At 52.5% G+C, this 20,331-nt stretch overlaps 1 protein-coding gene across 1 annotated transcript in view; it reads left to right on the plus strand.

Annotated features, from left to right (window-relative positions):
• The first annotated feature begins 249 nt into the window (after positions 1–249).
• Positions 250–20,331, plus strand: part of LOC143397309 (uncharacterized) — a 49,702-nt gene continuing 29,620 nt past the window's right edge. The window contains exon 1 of the mRNA XM_076853388.2: positions 250–325. Coding sequence (XP_076709503.2) covers positions 287–325 — 39 coding nt within the window. The 5' untranslated portion in view covers positions 250–286. The remainder of the gene's footprint in view (positions 326–20,331) is intronic.

The following is a 20,331-nucleotide window of genomic DNA, read 5'->3' on the forward strand; positions in this document are numbered from 1 at the left end:
CCGCTCGTGTTGTCTGCGCCTTTATGGGACTCGGGAGACGGGGAGGCGGGGCCCCCACAGGCCGGCTGGGGGCTGGGGGGGCGGCCGCCGGGCACCTGGGGCCCGCTCCCTCCCCTGGCACCAGCCTCACCCCCACAGTCCCCCATGCACACCCTCGCCGGAAAGTTCGCCCTGCCCGGGCTGGGCTCCCAGGCAGCCTGGCACCGTGCCAGGCTCGCCTCCGAGCGCGGGCAGCAGGGTGGGGCGAGCGGCAGAGCCGTGGAGGACGTGGCCGGGCGCCCTGGGCATGAGCAGGACCCGAGGCCGGGGGCCAGGGGCCCATAAGGTGAGGGCACCCCAGTGGGCACAGGGTGGGTGATTGGCGGGCAGCAGGCAGGGTGCGGGGAGCAGGCCTCATGGGGGGAGGGCAGGCTGGCGGAGGAGGCAGGCACAAAGGAGGGCAGTGCCAGGCAGCCTTGCCCGCCTGCCTGCCCCAGCCGGCCTCCTGCCGCCGGGCCTGGCCTGGGCTCTGTAGGGGGGATGCATGAGCTCGGCCCCAGCAGGAGCAGCAGACACGGAGCTGTGGCCGCAGGTCCAGCAGCAGGCAGTGGAGGAAGGGCCCAGGGAGGCAGGCGGGGCCGGGTCTGTCAAGGAGAAAAACATCCCAAGGCCTGCAAATTGCTGCTCTCAGCTTTTCCCCCTCCTCCTGCTTGGGGGAAAAAAAAGCAGAGCTTCCTCTGGAGGCGGATGCAAAAAGGATGCAGAATTTTAACCGTCTCCTGTACCGGCTGGTCCTTCCCGGGCAGGGCTTAGGCCCAGGCCCAGCCGGGGCACCATGGGCAGCCAATGGCTGGAGCCTGATGTCTTTTCTGGGAGATTCTGGAAAGCCATACCCCCCTCAGGATCCCTCCAGAAACTGGGACCTGCAGCTCCCGTGGCACAGCTCTGGGGACGGGGTCACTGCCCAGTGCCTCATGGGCTCAGCGCGTCACAGGCTGCGGGCTCACTGCCAGTTGCTGCCCATGTTGTCCATCGCGTCTGCTCGCTGGGCTCCTCTACTGGGGTTGGAGGTGGTGGCTGGGCTGCTGCTGGGGACCTCAGCACAGTGCCAGGGGAGTCCCAGCTCACACTGACCTGGGCCCTCAGTCACGGCAGGACCCTGGGCCTCTCTCATGGCCCGTTCTTGTGCTTTAAAAATTACGTGGGCTGTTTTCTGGCATCGAGTGGGGCCTGGCGCTCTGTGCATTAGAGCAGGACTGAGGGTGAAGGGGAGGGTGAGCAGGGCCAATAGCAGGCCAGCGCCAACGCAGAGGAGGCCGCGCCCGGCCCGGGGAGAGGCCCGGGGAGAGGCCCGGGAGATGCAGGTGTGGGAACTTGGGGTACGGCCCAGGTCCATGTGCCACCAGGGCCCTGAGGGCCCATGAAATGTTTTAATTTTAATTTCTTCTATAATCAGAAGGAAAAATGAGTAAAAAATAGTGAATTTATAATAATGAGTTCAGCCTGGGTTATATTGGTCTGTAATCCAATGCAGTCATAAAATATGATTTTTAATATTTATGGAGGAAGGGCCTGGGAAGGCAGAGGTGCCCTGGTCCATGAAGGTCAGCTCTGATCCTGGCTAGTTCAGACTGTCCCAGGGCCAAGGGTCCAATGTCTGGCCCCAAGAGGTCTTGGGTTCCCTGTGAATCGGGCTTCTCCAGAGGCTAGAGGGATATCGGTGCCTGCTGTGGAGAGAAGCCAGGGCCTGGCCCCCTGCATGTATGTGTCCTCATGTGCACACATGCGTGTTTCACAATGGATTCCCAGACATCTGAGTGTGCAAGTTCCAATTCAAGAGGCACACATGTGCAAGGCTGGGTCAGGACAGTGTGTGAGGGTCGGATTGTGGGGAGCTATTGCCCCCTAAGAAAGAGCAGGCCTCCAGGCGGTCCATAGCCCCTGCACCCACGCACTCACCCAGCAGCATCCAGGGGAAACTCTACAAGCTGCAAACAGCTACATCTGTGATCTCATGTGTTCCAGCAACTGCTTTAGAAGGTAACAATAAAGAGGTGAGAGTCACTTAATAACAAAATTCATTTACTCTAAAAAATACACGTCTGTATATCCCAAATAACTAGTCAATGAGCTAATGAGCTAGCCAACACTTTTCACACTAAGTCCTGAAAACCCTAAGCATATTCTACATAAGTGTCCCACTTCTGATTCTCCACATGTCAAGGGCTCAGATGCCACACATGACTGCTTCAGACACTGCAGGGTTAGTAGGGTCCTGTGTCCCCATGTCCTTCCTCCCAGAGTGGTGAAGACTGGTTTTATGTTTTTTTTTTTTTTTTTTTTTTTTTTGTTAGCGTCCCTCTTGGCCAGGAAAGGACTCTTCTATTGGTTCACCAAGCCCCCTGCGTCCTTGGGAGCCAAAAGCATGGGTGTTGGGCTGTAGGTTTCCAGAGCAAGGGGGAACTGGTGGAAAGGGCTCTTCAACTGTGCTCCCAGACGCCAGCGGACGATACAAAGGGCTGGCTTCAGGCTCACAATAGTGGGGTGGTTAGTCACAGTGCCAGGGCAGCGGGCAGGGAGACAGAGCCCCTGTGTCTGTGCCTGTTGGGCCGGGCCCTGCAGCCCCGTGCCCCTGCCTGTGGCTTTTGTTTGCAGCACCCACTGCACTCGCCATGTTAACCCCCTGCTGCCCACCGCCTACCTGGCAGCCAGGCTGGTGCCTCCTTGCCGGGCTCTGGTTTCCAGCAGCCATCCTGGCCAGAGGCACGCTGCTGCCTTAAACTGGGTCAGGCCTCCGTGGTTTCACTGGCCTCTCTTGGGAAACAGGCTTCAGCCGGCTCCATCCTGATCCCCGTGGCTGGCCAGCGTCCCTGTGGCTGTGGCCGAGGAGGGATTTCGTATTAGTTAGAGAACCCAGTGTGCCAGGCTCCCTACTTTCAGATCTCACCAGCATTTGAAAGTTCGCAACATCCAAAGGCCCCGTTTCTAGAAGCACCAAGCAGCTGACACTGGGAAACTAAGGAGTGGCCCTGAAGCGGTTGGTGACTGTGTGTCTTCAAGTGAGCAGGCTGATATAAATATTTTAATCCTGTGTGTAGATAGATGGATGAGATAAAACACATTAGTGATGACCCCGCCCTGTCTGGAGAGTCCTTGAAAACGGCCTTTGCTGTATCAGCCTCAGCATTTGTATTTAGTAGTCACCATTAAATTCCGCCTTCCACGCTGCTGTCCCAGAGCCTCCGAGGCTGAAGTAGCGTTTTGTTGTGATTTGACAGTTAAATTATTGACACTCGCGGAAGGTAATTTCCCCCCAAAAGGTATAAAACACAGCTAACAGTTTCTCTCTCTTTTTAATTTAAAAACCATCTCTGCGAAGATTCTGCTCGTTGGTTTTTCTTTGCTGAATTAAAGTGGCATGTGTTTTTGTTTTAGAAAGCAGCGATGTTTTCTAGTGCCCAGTGTGAAGAGGGGAAGTACAATCAGGGGTCTTTTGAAAATGTGCCCATCTACCTACAGCTTAAAAATTCGAAGTGCCCAACGTTTCTCTTGGAAGAAATAAATGTGTCCAATTTGGTCATCTTACCTGTTGATTGTATTTTGTGATTATTTATTTTATAATTGGATCCGCGTCTAGCACCGAAACTGCCTTTGGTGTGGGGAAAGCCTTGTCTGTCTGGTACATGGGACCCTGGAGCCTGGCCTTTACCATGCTGGGGCTCTGGTGTGGGGCAGTGGGCTCCTGGGACAGGAGGGGTCTGCGTGCAGCAACTTGGCCCACTCTGCCTTCAGAGAGCAGGGATGGGAGACGTGTGCTCGGCGCACATCGTTTTGTTCTGATTGATTCTAAAAGCTAAGATGGTTTTAGCACAGAGTGGTGTATCTTACTTGCCTCTGAGAGTCTTGGGCTTTTCAAGCTGGAGTACATTTTTTTTTTTTTTAAACCCAAATTTAGAAATTGCCTTTTTGAGTAGAAAACAGCACGCTGATTTGCCTTTTAACCCAGTTTTTAAAGGAAGATACTTAATATCAAATACGTCAGTTTGGAGATTGGCCTCCCGGCTGTTATCCAGGGGACAGCAATGGTCCTGTCTCAACAGACAGAGGAAAGAGCAGGCATCTCCTTGCAGCCGTGGGGTCCTGGGTGGATGCATCCCAGACATGCACTGAGTCCTCATCCTGTGAATGCTTTTTCCTTCCAAGGAGGAGTGTGGCATTTGGCTCTAATGTAATCGTGTGGAAAAGAGTCCCACCTGGCTGAGACACTGTCCCTCTCAATCACGCCACTTCCCAGCATGACCCACAAGCTGGCTCAGGCACCTCAAATGATATAGAGACCCATGCAGATACCATTACCCAAAACAATGTTTGTTCCTGCAGTTCCCCTGGCCACAGGCCTTGTGGGAAGTGCTTGGGGTTGATAGGAAGCCCACCGGATCCCCTGGGAAAACAGCCTAGAAGTGCCTCTGGGGAGCCCAAGCACTCTTCACTCCTCCACACTGGGCCTACCCGGTTTAAAACGAGCACAGTGTCTAGCCCTGCTCACTGTCAAGGGCTGTTGCAGGGAACGTGGCCACAGCAGCCAGGGCTGACATGGTAGAGCTGCCCAGTTTTGTTTTCTATTTCAAGGTGTCTTTGTGCAGGGGAAAGGGCTAGAGACACGGGAACTGCCCCTATGGTTCCAACGACTCTCTGGCAACACACATGAGTGCTATTTATGTTAAATTCACAAATATTAACAGTTAATTTCATTCTTAAGTATGAATTATAACTATTTGACATATCATGGACATATCAGTAATATAGTCCTTTTCTAATTCTGCTCAGTGCAGAAAATTTGGAAAATATAGGAAATGCATATGAGGGGGAGACTGTTCATCCCCCCCACGCAGAGACCGCTCTGGCCACATTTCCATGTTCCCTTCTCCCTGGTCCCTGCAGCTATCTATCAGGTGACACCGTTGAACTTCTCTGCTCGTTCTTGCTGGTTCCTCTGCCCTTCTGCTCAACAGAAGGCTGCCTCTTCCAGGTGCCAGCTCAGGCCCTGGGGGGTCAGGGACAAGGCCTCAGGATCCCTGGCACCAGCCTCCTGCCCCTGCAGTTTTGGAAGTCTAGCTGGGACAGGCCAGAACTACTACCAGCACAGACCCATGGCAGAGCCAAGGCTGAGAGCAGGATCCAGGCATGGATGGGCGCTGTGAGGGAGACTCAGAGATGAACAAGCAAGGTCTTCCCGGGGCAGGAGACGGAAGGACAGGCAGGCCAGCCAGCCAGAAAACACAGGAAGCCTGCAGCACGGGGAGGTGGCAGCAGGCAGCACGGAAGCTCAGTTCCCCAGTGAGGAAGAACACTTGGTCTAGATCCTGCAGACCACTTCTTAGACGGGCAATGTCTGGTCAGTACTGTTGAGATGATGCTTCCAACGCGCCAGCTTGGGCCTGACCTGCTGAGCAGTGGGCTTAGTACAAGCATTTTGGGAGGCAGGAATGTGCTAGAACTTAAGTGTAAGGGCACAATCCCCAAATGCCTTCTCACCGCCAGGCATGTGCCCCAGCTGGGCCCACAGGTTGGTCAGGTGAAGGTTTCACAGAACCAGGCTCCTGGAGGTGAGACCAGCAGATTTCCTCCTTGCTTTCTGGAGTCATTGTGAGGTGAAGGGAATTCCAGAATCGCCAAGTTCCTTGCTGGTAGGATAAACGAAATCTGCAGGGTCAGCCTCACCTCCTTAGAATGGCTGGGCAGCAGCCTCCGAGTTTTAACAACAGATCATTCGAGATTCATTAGTAAGCCATGTTACAGACAAATTTCCAGGCAGGCTCACGATTTGCAGTGTTATAGGACAGAAATACTAGCAAGAGGGCTAGGGTTGTAGCTCAGTGGTAGAACGCTTGCCTTGCGTGTGTGAGGCACTGGGTTCGATTCTCAGCACCGCATGTAAACAAACAAATAAATAAAGGTACGTTAATAACTAATGAAAATATTTAAAAAAGAAATACTAGCAAGAAATGAAATATGAAATAGTAAGGGACAGAGCAATAAATTACCTTGGAACGAAGTAATGACACATTGTGTCACCCTTAAAATGGTGTTGACAAAGAATTTGTAAAGTCACAGTAAGTAAGGAATACAACATTTCCTTAAGAGTGAGTCTGTATATAAACCTTGTCATTGTATGCCTGAGCGCTAGTTGAAAAGGAGACACACAGACATTATTTTTGGATGAATAATATCACAGAGGTGAATAAATTCACAGAGATGAATTTTCTTTTTTTCTGTGTATTTTATACTTAATCCATATTTTCTACTTACTTCTTAAATTATCTGTATCAAAATATCTCTTTATATTTTGTTCTTAAATGGCTAATATACTAGATTTTTCTGTGCATTCCTTAAATATGTGCTATTTTTATAAACCAGGAAAAAAAATCATTTTTAAAGGCTTGTAATAGAAATCCAGACTAAAGGCATGTTTTCCTTTGGTTGTTGGGCAAAGAAGGTAGGTAGCAGAAATATTCGTTAGGCCAACAAATACTCATAGTATGTAAATACTCTTTGGTCTTTTATAAAAGATTTGTTCCTTTAAAAAAGATAGCTTACTAATCAAATATGATGGAGTCCCTAATCAAACATATATACTTACTCACACAACCAGGGCATAAAGAGCTCAAGATTTCGTGTGGATTTAAGAAGTGGTTTTGTCCCTTAAACTGGCAGCATGAGGAAAGAAGACCATCTCCTTCTTGGACATTTGGTCAGTGCCTGACTTGGAGCTGTGCTTCTGGCCTCTCTTGCTTGGTATTTAAAACCTCTTCTACGGATGCTGAAGAAGGATAAAGATCCCAGATTCAGAATGTCAGATGGTAAACCAGTTTTAGTTGGAAATCTCGGTGGGTTTTCATGCTCATCATTTGCCTTTTTTTAAAAAAAAAAGAAAAGAAGAAGAACATAATTATTTCCTTTAGTCATACTTTCAAACGCATCTATATCTCAAAACATTTCTTTGCATGCTTAAGTCACCTGCTATTTATGTCTGGGGTGCACGCTTGTGTTAAGAGGTGGGGATTTTATTTTTTTAACTATAATGCTGCAGGGTTTTGTGATTTGGGAAAGTTTGTGCATGTTTCCAGCTAAACATTTCTGAGTCCTCAGGCAAGTGCGATTTGCTTCCCTGTAATACGAACGTCCTGCCCTGGACGTGCAGGACTGGAAAGGGTGGACGTTTCTAAAATTCAGGGCCCAGGAATTGATACAACGTCCCCGTTGGCCTCAAAGGCTCAGTGGGGGCTTCTGGTGACGTCTGCACGTGGACCGCCAGTGAGACACGGGGTCTGCCGGGTGCCTGCAGGACCCAGAGCTGGCCGCGCACGTCTCAGCCGGGAGAGCGTGGCCGAGCCTCAGTTTCCCTGGGGGCCGGGCGAGGCGCGGCTGCGCGGGGAAGGGGCCTGCGCGCGCCTGGCCGGCCGCCCCTGGGAGGTCCGCTGGTCGCCCGCCGCCGGGCCACGACCCTCTAATCCGCTTTAGTCAATATACTGCGCTCTGCTGCGGCAGAGCAAACAGGCGGGAACAAAGCGGCGGCCGCCGGCCCGCGACTCCTGACCCCGGGGTCGCGCCCTTTGTTCGCCCTCAATGGGACCGCCCCGCCACCCGGCCCGCGGCTAATTGGGGCGCGTGCCACCGCTGCCGGGGCGCAGTCCGGGGCCTGCGTCTGCATCTGCGCAGGGACCTGGGCTCCGGCACTCACGCAGGCCTGGACCGCGGACTTCGACTGGACCTCACCTTGGACTGGGACCTGGACCCTTCTCGGGCCTTCGGCGAAGAAAGACGCTTGCTTAAATGCGACAGACACCGGACCTGGGACCTCAGTCCAGACGCGGACTCGAGCCCTGGACCCAGACCCGGACCTGGACCTGGACCTGGACGCGGACCTCAGAGCTGCTCCCGCCTGGCCCTGGCCCTGGCTCCTGACTCCGTCCTGGACCCCAGAACCCCAGGCGCCCGAGCTGGCCGCGCCTGGAGCTGACTCCTGCCAGCGGGGGCCGGGACCCTTGCTCGGACGCGGTCTGGACCCACTCCCAGCCCCAAGTGCACCCAGGCCACACTCCAGGCCTCGGTCGGACCCGAAAGTCGCAGGCACGGCATTTGCGGATGCGGACTCGATGGGGACCCGGTGCCGACTCGGACCTGGCCCGTGCGGATGCAGCCCGCGGCCCTCGCTGCAGCTTGTGGGCGGTTGGAGGCGCGTCGAGGCCTCCTGACCGGGCGCTGCTGCCGCCCGGCGCGTTCCGGGCCCTGCTCCCCACTGGCGGCCTAGCCGCTGCCCCCCACCCCACCCCGCCGGCAGGCTCCCGCGGCCACCTGGGTGTCTGCCACCTGGAGGGAGGGTCCAGGCGACATCGTTTCTGGGTCCCAGGCCCTGGGACGCTCTCCGCAGAGCTCTTAAGGGCCTCGGCGGGATGTAGAGAGGTCCTCCGTCGTCGGTTTTCGTTTTCTGCTCCTCTTCCTACTTGGAAGGCTCTGTCAGTTGCTTCATGAAAGAAAATGCAGAATCCCTCGAGGAGGGAAAGAGCACCCCCAGGCCCTTCTGCACGGCCACAGCCCCCTTTCTTCCTCCACATCGCCCACCTTCCCAGCTCACAATGCGAGTGCAGTGGCATTCCTTACCAGTGTCCGGAGGCCTTTGTTTCCCCTCAGTGTTGTCATTTTTATTCCTAGACGCTTTTGAGACTTAGTTCCTTGTGATTTAAGAAAACGGTTTCTGTTGTTTTAAAAGCACCTTTTCTCTCGTAATTAGGTGCAAAAGAGAAACCAGAACAGGACTCCTGGAAGCCCTGGCCTTTGAAGACCGACTGAGTGGTCCCCAGGCCTTGGCAGCGCTGGGCAATAGCCCTCTAGCCTTAGTCTCAGTTAGTCAGAACTTTTATTCTCCAGATTTGACTACAGCTTAGGCTTTGCCAGGAAGACTTTGAAATGAGAATTTGTTTCTGAGCTTGTTGATCAGAATTGGGGCAGAATTTGGTTTCAGGAAAGCTCGGTGTTCCGGAGCTGCTGGGGCCTGCCTTGTGAGGGTGGCACTGGGTGGGAATCCTGCCTTGTACCAGGAGCAGGGCGAGGCAGGGACATTGGTGACTTTGCCTGTGTGTTGGGCAGATCTGTGCCTGGGAAGGGGCGCCCACGGAGGTGGGCCTTGTGATTCCCGTTTCCCTAGACAGCTTCCCAGATAACCCCGCTTCTTTTTGTCGGTCTTCCCTCATTTCTACCTCGTCTTTCTCCTTCCCGAGGAGCGATTATTCCATCTACTAGTGTAAGTTGGCCTCTGTGGGATGCTGAGGTCCATGCCCGGACCTCCGAAGGAGAAACCTGGCTCAAGGAGCCGGTCAGCAGCTGCCCTTGCTGACCTGGCCTGGACCTTGATTTTCCCCACCAGTCTCACCGCCTGCTGAGTCTGGACCTTTACCCTGAGGCTGTGGGGCAGGTGCCTACCAGAGTCACAGAGCCAGGGTGGGGCTCAGGTGGGGTCCAGAACCCCCTGGCTGCTTGGCCAGGGAGGTTGCAGTTGTAGGGCACTGGCCCCTGGTGCACAAAGGCAGTGGATGGCACATATTCGGATCCTGCAGCTCAGGCCAGGCAGCTTTGTGACAAGAACTCTTGCGGGCTCGGTGGGGAGCTTGTGTCTGTGATTTTGTACCCCAGTCTATCCATCCCAGGCTGGTTTTGAGGGGGTGGTCAGGATGAACCTGGCAGAGAATGGTGGGAGATTCAGAGGACCAAAACTGGCTGCAGGGCTCAGGCCATGGTGGCCAAAGCTGGACTAGGTCAGGGCAGTTCTGGGGCCAGGGTTTCAAAGGGGCTCTGTTTTTCCTGGAAATGCTCTTACCTATAAAACAAGCCTATGTGTGAGGAGTGGGAAGGTGTGCATGGTGATGTTTTCTTTTAAAAAAAAAATTACAAAAAATAACAAAGCACTTGTGTGCATGCAGTGGGGTCCCAGTTCTGTGCAGTGTCAAGCTGCGACACTGTTCCACCTGCCTGGCCCTCAGTTTCCCCAGTCTTTGAAAAACTATGCCAGTTCTCATTCTGCCTGCCTCACAAGTTGTGGGAGTCATGTGAAATGGGGTGCAAGCAAGCTGTCTAAATTATGAAGTGCTTGCTGTATACACATGAGGTGCTGTCGTTTCTGTCTTGGGAAAGACCCTTTACTATGATACGGTGTTTTATGGCTAAAATGTTTAGTGATTTCTTGGTTCTGGCACTTAACTAAGTGTCCAGGACGTTGCTGTTGACTTCAGCTGTGTCAAAGTTCTCTGCACTGCTTCTAGGAAGTGTGCGTTCTAAGCAAGGCAAGAAATCAGGGAAGATAGAGAACATCCCAGCCCCCTGAAGACTTTGAGCCTGATAACAAGATGGCTCCAATTTGGGGGATTGGAGTTTGAAGACCCTCCTGGGATGTATGTCTGAAAACCCTGTGCTCTTAGAGACCCAGCCTGCCTTCCAGTCTGCACTCCCTGCCCAGCCGGGTAGGTAGTTGTCTTCGGGGCCCGATCCCAGCCTGGTCAGTACCCTTTGGCCCTCACCCCTCCCCAGGGGGACTGGGCTCCTTCAGTTTCCAGAGAGCTTAACGATTCAGCTCCCATTCACAACACACATTTTTTTTTTTTTTTTTTAATTTCAGGGAAGGCTTCTCTGTGTCTGAGATCTGTCCTTGTCATCTACAACAGCTTGTGTTTCGGCTGCCATTGGGTATTGGCACGTGTGTAAGGAGACAGGGTGAAACCAGAGGACTCAGGCAAGGGCCTGCCCTTCACCTGGGCCAGGTGCCCTCCAGAAAGACTTCAGATCAGCCCCTAGGCTACAGGGGCAGCTGAACTTTAATTGTTCCACATGCATGTGCCCGTGTCTGTGTGTGCACACACACACACACTTGCACACACATATTTGTGAGCTCACACCAGTGCATATTCCAGGATATTCTCCTCGTGGAGTGAAATTTTAGTGCTCTAAGTATTAAAGTTTGAGGCACCAACAGGCTGTCTTAAAAGGCTCATTCAGCTTGTCTGCCTTGGAGCTATTTTATTTATAATTCTTCTTGTCACGTCAAAGAACTCTGTGTTTCTTGTAGACTGTGTTCGGGTGGTTGAGTGTTTTGGTTTTTGGCTACAGCTGGTTAATTTTTCCGAATCTGTAGGGCCAGGTGTGCATTGACAAGCTTTTTCCCAGCTCGAGAGGTTTCCCAGTGAGCCTCAGAGTCCTGCTATAAATTCCCAGTGCTCTATGTGCGGTAGACTTCCAATTTTAGAGAGATTTTGGGAGGGTGGGAGGGCGCCGGCAGTACCTTCGTCCAGTGCCTCCTCTGAGATACAAGGTCAAGAGCGAGGCACACTGTGGGGCAAAAGCTTGCAGCATGTTCAGAGTATGAGGGCGCTGCAGCTGGTTAATGAGTAAGGTATTAGCAAAAGTGCAAACTTCTGCTTCAAACTAAAAATCCCTGCCTCTGTCTCTCATTGAAAACCAAGCTCAGGACTGAAAATATCTCATATCTCTGGTTATTTTGAAATACAATTTAAAATTTTGCATTTATCTTGTAAAAATTATATAGATGTTTATTTCCAAGGCCAGTATGTATTCTTGTCTGATAGCTTGCATTACTACTTCTTTTGGTAAGAGAAAATGAACTTCGAGTGCTTTTGAAATTAGGAATTAGACCAAGAGTTGCTCTATAAATAGCCAGAAACAAAACGAAAGCATCCGTTTTCTTCTTTGGTATCTTCCTTTGGAAGCATTAAATAGTATCTTTTCATGCAGTGGTAAATGTTGTTAAAATATTTTTGTACTTTTTGTAGAAAGGGCATATGTGAAAAATCAGACCTTAACCTTGAAGGTGACCATAATCTAAAAAACTGGGATACATAGATATAGGAAAATGAAACTGTCTTTCTGTAGGAAGTTACTCCTTTGTGTTGTGCAAAATCATACTGGATTTTACAAGAATCCAATAAGAGCATTTCGATAAATATGACCAGTGTGTTCACATTTCAAGCAATTTGTAATTGACAGCCCTCCCCCCTCCTCAAAATGCCACGTTCAGCCTGCGTTCCTTCTGCGGGCAGCTAAGTGCTGTCGCAATCCTTTTAAAGAAGCAATCCGTGAAGTCTTGATTTAAAAAAAAAAAAAAAATCCTGCAATCCCTTGCAATTTAACAATGAGCCATTTTGAGTTTTAAATCAGCTTTTTCTCTCCCTGTCTTTTTTTTCTTTTTCTTTATTCTAGAGAGTTCTAATTTAACCAGCCCACTGAAGAACTCTGTATCTAAGAAATACTAGTAAACTCTCATTTCAGCTACAGGGAAAAGAGATTTCAACTGACTTTCATTAGCATTTCAGGATTATTTAAAAATTTGAAGCATAAACATAAATATTTGAGACAGTTTTTAAAGTTTAAAATTACACAGCTAAATTCTGCCTAGATGTGATTCAAAAGAACAATTGATCATTAAAGTAATAACAATTTAAGACCCCAGGAAAGGATGGAGAAAGTGCAAAAACACTTCCAATAAATCGGGCTTCTTGGCTGTAAAAGGAAGGAAGACTTTGGACTTTTGGGGAGTAAAATTCTTTCCAAATTTTCTGATGTACTTTCATTTTCTTGGAAATTTGTACCTCCTACCAGAAACTATAAAACTCCAAATTCTAATATATGTTAAATTGCTAATAAAATGCTAAAATTAACACAATTAATTCTTTAGAAAAATGATATTTTCCCAGTTTATGATGATTCCATTTTAGAATAGAATCATTCTAAAACGATCCCACTTCTCTTTGAAAGGTGATTTTTATTTATTTTTTTAAATTTTAGTTTGTACTGTACCTTATCTTGCTTCTTACATAAAGCCAAGAATCTTGTTTTGGCATAGGATTTTTGTGCTGTTACTACTTTGGAAGGGAAAATATTAATTTTCGTTGGTCATCTATACAAAAGCAAATTCTCCCTACTGGTGTATGTCTATTCCAAACAATACATTAATGTATCTACATTTGGTTAAACACACATTAATCATAGATTCCTTGTGGTTTTAAGCTTTTCTTTATTAGAGAAATAATACTAACCCCTTAAGAATGCCTTTGGGGTTTTAGACTTCTTTTCAAGTTGGGGGCACTGGTGATGCTTTGTGGGTAGCAAACGTGTGAACTTCCCAAGTGGGTTGAAGTCCATGGTGCCAGGCTCCTAGCAGCTTGCTAACCAGCCAGCAGCATGGCATGGGGTCAGCACCCAGCAGCCCCGAGAGCAGAGGACATGCTGCTTGGCGTGGCCAGCTGCAGACAGCTTCAGGGTGTTCTCTATATTTCAGGAAAGAAGAAGGGAGATGGTGTCCTCGGACACCATTGTCCTGCAGCCAGGCTGCGTTCCTGTTGGTGGTAAATCAACACCAAATGTGACCTACACGGGGGACTGCAGCAAAAGATTCTGAAAAGCCTTCATTATGTCTGGAAGGAGGAGAGTCCCTTCTGTGGCAGTTTGCTCGATCCTATCCCTGTCTAGACCACATCAACTCTCAGCAGCTTCTGCTGTCTTACGTCTATGGAAATCAGGAGTTTTTTGTTCTCTCCTTCCTCAACTTCCTCTGTAAGAAATCAAACCTGTGTGTGGTTACGTATTTCTGATAATATGTATATACTCACACATATTTACCCAAAGGAAAGGGATGCTATAGGTTTTGTGCGTAAGTGAGAGTAAAGCCTTCACAAAGTAGCAGCACAGGTTACCCTGAGCCAGGCGTATTAAAATGGACTCTCCAATCTGCAAACTCCTCTGAGACAAAGGCGAAAGAAAGAAAACAGAAGCCTGGTTTGCCTTTTTACGGAATAACCAAAGCTGCTTAGCAGCAACTCTGAAGGCGCCTTGTCAGGGCTGATCCAAGTGGCATCTTACTTCGGCCAATTTGCAATCCCAGGTTTATCGGGCCAGCTTTGGACACATCACAGTTCTTGATGTGCAAACTGAAGGATCAGAACCCGAGTGGGTTTCACTCACATGCATCTGCTTGCTTTGACTACATTAAATGCATCTGCTTACTAAGTCCCCGTGATTTCTCGGGTCCTGGAAATTTAACACTATTAAATGTCGCTATGAGGAGAGAAGAGAATTGAAACTGAAGCCCACCCCCAGCCTTCTGAGGCTGGACCGCCGGCCAAGGGCAAAGGAGAGAGAGCCAGGGCTCAAGGGTATGGCAGGAAGTTGCCGGCCGCATTCCCATTAGGCAGATCTTGGGAGAAATCAGGAAAAAATAACTGTATAAGGCTGATACTATAAACATCCTGGTACAGCGACAGGCTTCCTAGGACTTATTTTCAAACATCTGACCTCAGGCATGGTTGTGGCCTAAAGGGACAAGCCAAGTTTTTCTTCCAGGAAAATTGTCCAGCATAATGCTCATCAGCAATGTAAATTTTCCATCTTCCCTTTTTGAGTCTTTGAGCTCACTTTAAAAATATTTTTTACTTTGAATAATATGTGATGGCAAGTAGTGAGGGGGGGGAAAGCGTCCAATTGAATAATACCGGTGGAATTACCTGAGCGCTATTATTTTCCTAGAATTAAGCAGAATTTGTTTTCTGAATTTGCAACCAAATTGTGTGTAAATCCTTGCCAAATACGGGAGAGTTTTTAAAAAGTGGGTGTTCTTGAATATTCTTCTGACTCACTTGATTTCTTGTTTTATCAAATAAAAATTGGAAGGAGGGAAAATACATTAAATTAACTTATTACTGTGTGAGAGCAAGAAAAAAAATGGCAATAAAAAGAATGTGAGCAAGCTGGTGTGATTATACAACGATTTCAGGTGAAAATTACAAAGCTAATATCCTGGCATCTACTGCATTCAGTAATGATACCGTTGTCAAATTTGTATTTGTGCCAATGGAACAAAGTTGTAAGTGGCGTAATGGAAGGTAATCTCTTTTTCTTTGTGGCTTTTTAAAATTCAGTGTTTTAATCCACTATTTAATTCATGTTTTAATCACAAAACGTATATCACATTAGTTGTAATATTTATAGTGTTTGGAAAAGTGATTATAAATAGATTATGGTGTGGTTGTTGGATACAGTCTTTTATTTCTTCACGATTATATCTCAAAGGTATGCAGCATTTTCAGAATTTGTGCCTGAGAAGAGTTTTACATGGGAAGTCACCATATATTTAGTTCGGAATCCCCATTTGTTTGGTCGTTCTGAGCTTGCTCATTACGTTAGAAAAGTGAGATTCGGCATTAAAAGGGCCTGGTGCTTACACTGTTATGATCCCTGCCCTGGGCCCTGTCCCTTGGCATTTTGTTCTCCAGGAGCTCCTAAACTTACTAAACCTCAAGATGTCTTTCATGTTTTGGAAGTGGTTGAACCCTGCAGTAAGGAGGGGCACAGGAGAAGCTGGTAATGGCAGTTGGTGGCTGAGCTTGTCCCTGGTGTGGGTGGAGCAGAAGGGGGCTCACAGAGGGATCCGAGTGGTTTTTGGGGACTGCCAGTGCAGTCACCCTGGGTGGATGTTATGCTCCTTTCCCACACTTCCTGGTTGGGAACTCTGACAGTGAAGACTTTATAAAGGACTGTGCTAGACAAGACTGATTCTCCCTGTCCTTCTGTCAGAGGCGTGGCGTCCCTGAGCTCAGGCTGTCTTCTGAGGAAGGGGCACAGGGCTCCAGGGCTCCTGGCCCTGGGTCCCACAGCTCTTGAGGCAGAGGCCACAATGCACCCTCTGCAGGAAAGAGTGAAATGGCTCCTGCTTGGGCCGAATCTTTACTGCTGCTGGCAGCCATGGAAAGTGAAAGTTGGTAAAAATTCCAGTGAAAACGTGGCTGGAAATGTTTCGGCTCTGTTTTCTAAACCCTAGTTTTCTGACAGGGAAAAAGCAAGCTAACCCTAGTAAAAAGAAGTAAGATTCCATACCCCAGACTCCCAGGAAAGCAACTGGGAAGATTTCTTTCTTTTTTTTTTAAAGAAAGAGTGAGAGAGAGGGAGAGAGAGAGAGAATTTTTTAATATTTATTTTCTAGTATTCAGCAGACACAACATCTTTGTACGTGGTGCTGAGGATTGAACCCGGGCCGCACGCATGCCAGGCAAGAGCACTACCACTTGAGCCACATCCCCAAACCCTGGGAAGATTTCTTAGCATATCCTGGATTCCCGCCCCCCCCCCCCCATTCTGTGTCATGGGTTGTGGTAATGATGTGGGTGTGTAGTGTCCAGCACTATCCAAGGCTAAGGCTAAGGCCATGGGGTCTACCGAGTTTGGACAGCCCTGGGTCCTCACAGTGCTGTCTAGCCCAGCCTTAACCAAGTGGCCAGTTTTCCCCTCCTGGGCAATCCAATACAACGTGGAGTGGAGTTTCCTGGGCAGCTGGGCATGCGAGGAACTTTTGAATTTACCAATGGCATAAAAATATATATTTTTATGACAACGGGCAAGTTTCAATTGGTTGACAGAAATGGCGAGATGTGACGTCAAGGGACACTGGTTAGAATGCCAAGGCCAGAGGGGGGGTAGTAGGGGGGAGACAGGCACAGAGAGTGGGATGGGGCCCCGAGGCCATGTTTCTCTCGGGCCCTGGCCATCAACGGGGCCATCGGCCATCGCTGGCGTTCAGGAAGAGCTAGGTCGGCGTGGCTCTGAGCCAGAGCATACCCAGGCAGGGAGAAGGGGTCTGAGTGTAGCGACCGTGTGCTGACGGGTGTTCCCCAGGGCTAGAGTCCCAGGCCTGCGCCTCTGCAGTTTGCAGACGGCTTGGACGCCCCTGCAGAGCCGGTGGGGAAAGACGCTGCAGACTCCTTGACATCCTAACCAGTGTCCAGGCCATGGAGCCCAGTCGTTCCCCTTCCCCTGAAGGAGCCCAGGAAAGAACAGTGTGGCCTGGAGCCAGCAGTGTCGCCGTCGGGTTGAGAGCAAAGCTGCGGCCTTGAACTTCTCCCCGCAGTTTCTGCGCCCTGAGTCGGGGAAGCAGGAAGTTGTTTCCACAGGGAAGGAAGAGGGCGAGTTCCGAGCTGGGCAGTGGCTCTGGGCACTGTGCCCCCGCCCATTCCATGCCTCCCCAGGCACCGTGAGCGCCCCCCAACTTTGCCAGGCACCTCGCGCGACCCCCTTACATCTCCGGCATAATGCGCTGTCCTCCCACTCCCGCTCGCCGGATCCGCTCCACCACAGCCCAAAGGGTACCGCGCCCCTTGCTCCGCGGGGCCGGTGGTGTCCGGGAAGAGGCTGCTGGGCGCCCGTGCGCGCGACCTGCCCTGGGGAAAGCCACTGCCACTGTCGGCCACGAGTACTGTCCTAGTGCCTGGTCTAGAGCTCCACGATACACACTGGTCCCACGGAAATAAGCCGGGAGACCCTCGCGCTGCCCGCAGCGCGCACAGGGCTGCGGGCAGGCCGCGACTGTCGGTCCGCGGAGGGTCCCGGAGCCGGGCCCGAGCGTGCGCGCGCGTCCCGCTGCCCGCAATCATGGCAGCCGGCGCCTTGGAGCGCAGCCGCCGAGCGCGCCCCGGCAGCCGCTTCGGTGCCAGGGAGGTGGGGGCGGGCCGGGCCGGATGCTTGCGCCTGCCTGCCCGCCTCGGTCGCGCGGGCCCCAGGTCGCGAAGCGAAAGGCTAGTGGGTCCCCGCGGCGCGGCGCCCCTGCTCGGGCGAGGGCGGGCGGGCGGGGCGGGGCTGGGGGCGCGCAGCGCCTGGGGCGGCGTGCCCGCGGGGGCGCGCACGCGGGGCTGCAGGGCGAGGCGCGGGGCCGGGGCGGCGAATCCGCTGCTCTTGCCTCCCGCCCGGGCCGGAGCGCGCTGGTCCGAGGTTGGGGGGAGCCCGGGAGGGGCGGTTCCCGTTCCTCACCCGCAGCGGGCACTGCGGGGGCCATAGGCGCCTCGTCGGTATTCCGGACGCGTCCGCAGCCCTGACCTGCCCGCGGAGCAGGGGTGCCCTGGTGTGCGGGCACAGCCGCCACCCCCGGGCGATCTCTTTGGGCTGAGGTGCCCGCAGGCGCATTGCTTCCTCTGTCCCCTCCTCCCCGGGTCCCCCGTACCCCCTCCCCCGCCCCGATCCGGCGGCGAAGGGGTGGGCAGGGAAACGCGCTCTCTGGGACAGGTGCCAACTCCGAGACAAAAGACATAAAATAGGCGGCAACGGGGGAAGCGCGGCCGGCGCGCTCGGGCGGGGACGGCGGCACCGCGGGGGCCGCTTCCTCGGTGCGGACCGGGGAAAGTTTGGGAAGTCGCCGCGGCCGCTTCGCAGCGGCGGGGGACGCACGGCCAGGGCCGCCCTCCGCGCCGCGCTCGCCCTCTCCGCGCCGCTGCTGAATAATTCATGGCGCGGCCGCCGGCCATTAGCATGCACCGGGCGCGCGGCGCGTCTGTGCCAAGCCGCCGCCGCATTCGGCGCCCGGGCAGCGCCAGACGAGCGGCCGCGCGGCGACCGGGCCCGCGCTGTCCCCGCGCCCGCTCCGCGGCGCCCATTGTGCCCGGGCCATCACCACGGCCGGTCCTCCCCGAGCCCGCCTTGGCCCGCGCCCGCCCGACGGCCAGGCTCTGCGAGTCCGGGTCCGCTGCGCCCGCCGGGCCGCCCCGGGATGCACGTGAACTTGGAGAAAGTCGCGGGGCGCGCCGGCCGGGCCCTCCGCGGTAGGGCGTGGGCGCTCCCGGGCCGGCGCGCTTTCGTTTTCGTCTGGGACAAAGGTCCCCGGCGGCGGCGCCGGTCGCGGACGCGGTGACCAGGTCGTGCGGGCCACTCTTCGTGCGGCCGCTCGCTGAATACCAGGATGCCGGAGGAAGGAGCGGCGCGGGGCCTGGCCGTGGGTTTGCGGCCGGGCCGTTCCACCCTCAAGAGTTGCGGGAACCGCTCCGCTCTGTCCGAGGTTTCGGCGCGGGAAGGAGGCAAGCATTGCGAACCCGGGACTCTCGGTCAAGAGCCTCTGCGGCCGTGGACACGTTAGCACTGCGCTGGCTACGGCCAGGCGCGGTCGCCCAGCAAGGGCAGGACTGTCGACCTGTGCGCCGCGGGCACGATCGGTTCAGGGAGACTCCGGAGGACGGTAAGTGCATTTCTCACTTTCGCTACTTAGTGAGTATTTAAATATTAACGAAGGGATTTCTCAGAGGGCTCCTTCCACGGGGCAGGCCTTTTACAGTCCAGGGGACACCCGAAGGAGGGTGCTCCCCAACCTGAAGCGACCGCCAGCTTGCAAGAACTCCACCGCCGTCCTTCAGTCTGGAACTTGGAATTTGTGAAGTCCAGCTTCTCATCTCAGGTGTGCAGGCTACTAGCCAGAGAGAATACTGGTGAATACCTAAAATAAGCTCCAACAGGCGTCTGGAACAATAGAGCGAACATCTGTTTGGGGGATAGATGTGTAGGAAAGGTTACTTGGAAGCCACAGCCCTGTCTTGAAAAATGAACTCTCATTCCTAAGCCCTCCCTGCTGCTTTTTTTTCCCTCTGCTTGGACATTTTGGGGAGCTGTAGGAGAACCCTTCCACTCCCATCCCAGCAGTTCACCGTGGAGCCAGAGGCCCTGGTGTGCCTGCCGTCTTTTATGGTGGCGTGGAATGAAAAACAACTCTTAACTTTTTGCAATAAATGTCTCTTTATAGGTGGGTCACACACAGACTGGGCCAGTGGCCCTGGGGAGATTGTGGGAAGCAGGAGAGAGGTGAAGGAATGCTTGTTAGCTGGGATTATGGGGCTTTAAGGTAGCACTGAAATTAATTTCTCCAGAGTTGGGTTTCAGTAGCTGAGGCGATCACCACAGGCCGGCCATAGCTTTGTTTTATTGTAACTCACCGGTTCTGGCTCCTGGGGATTTTAAAACGTGTGTCCATGCGTGCATGCACCGCTCCAGGGTTACGGGAAACCCGTGGCTGTGGATTAAGCCTGCTTTTCAAGGCGGTAGTGCCACAGGTGCGATTCCCCTCCCTTCCCACCTTGTGGATGTGGTTTGGATCCCGGGTGCCTGCTTTCACCACAGTCTTGCGGCCTGTTTCCATAACGCCCCGAGTCCTGGGCTGGCACTGAGGCCCTGTTTCCGGGAACGTGGACAAGGCCTGTGTAGTCCAGACTTTATGCCTCGCTCTCTCTGGGTTCCCTGGTTGTCTTCCTTTCGGGGAGGGCCATGGGAGACCATTTCAGCAGGGTCTGGCAGCAGGGACCCGAGGCTGAAAGTTCGCTCCAGTCCTGGAAGGGCTGGCCTTGCTCATGGTTTCTACTAGCCTGCTTTCCCCGGCACCCCCTCCCGGTTTTAAATTTTATTTATGACTTTATCAGAGGCACTTAGCAGACATGAACCCCAGGGTGGGACTTCAGGGGTGATCTCAGAGGCAGGCGGCACAGTGTCGAG

The sequence above is a fragment of the Callospermophilus lateralis genome, chromosome 4 (genome assembly GCF_048772815.1).
Source record: "Callospermophilus lateralis isolate mCalLat2 chromosome 4, mCalLat2.hap1, whole genome shotgun sequence".
Lineage (NCBI taxonomy): Eukaryota > Metazoa > Chordata > Mammalia > Rodentia > Sciuridae > Callospermophilus > Callospermophilus lateralis.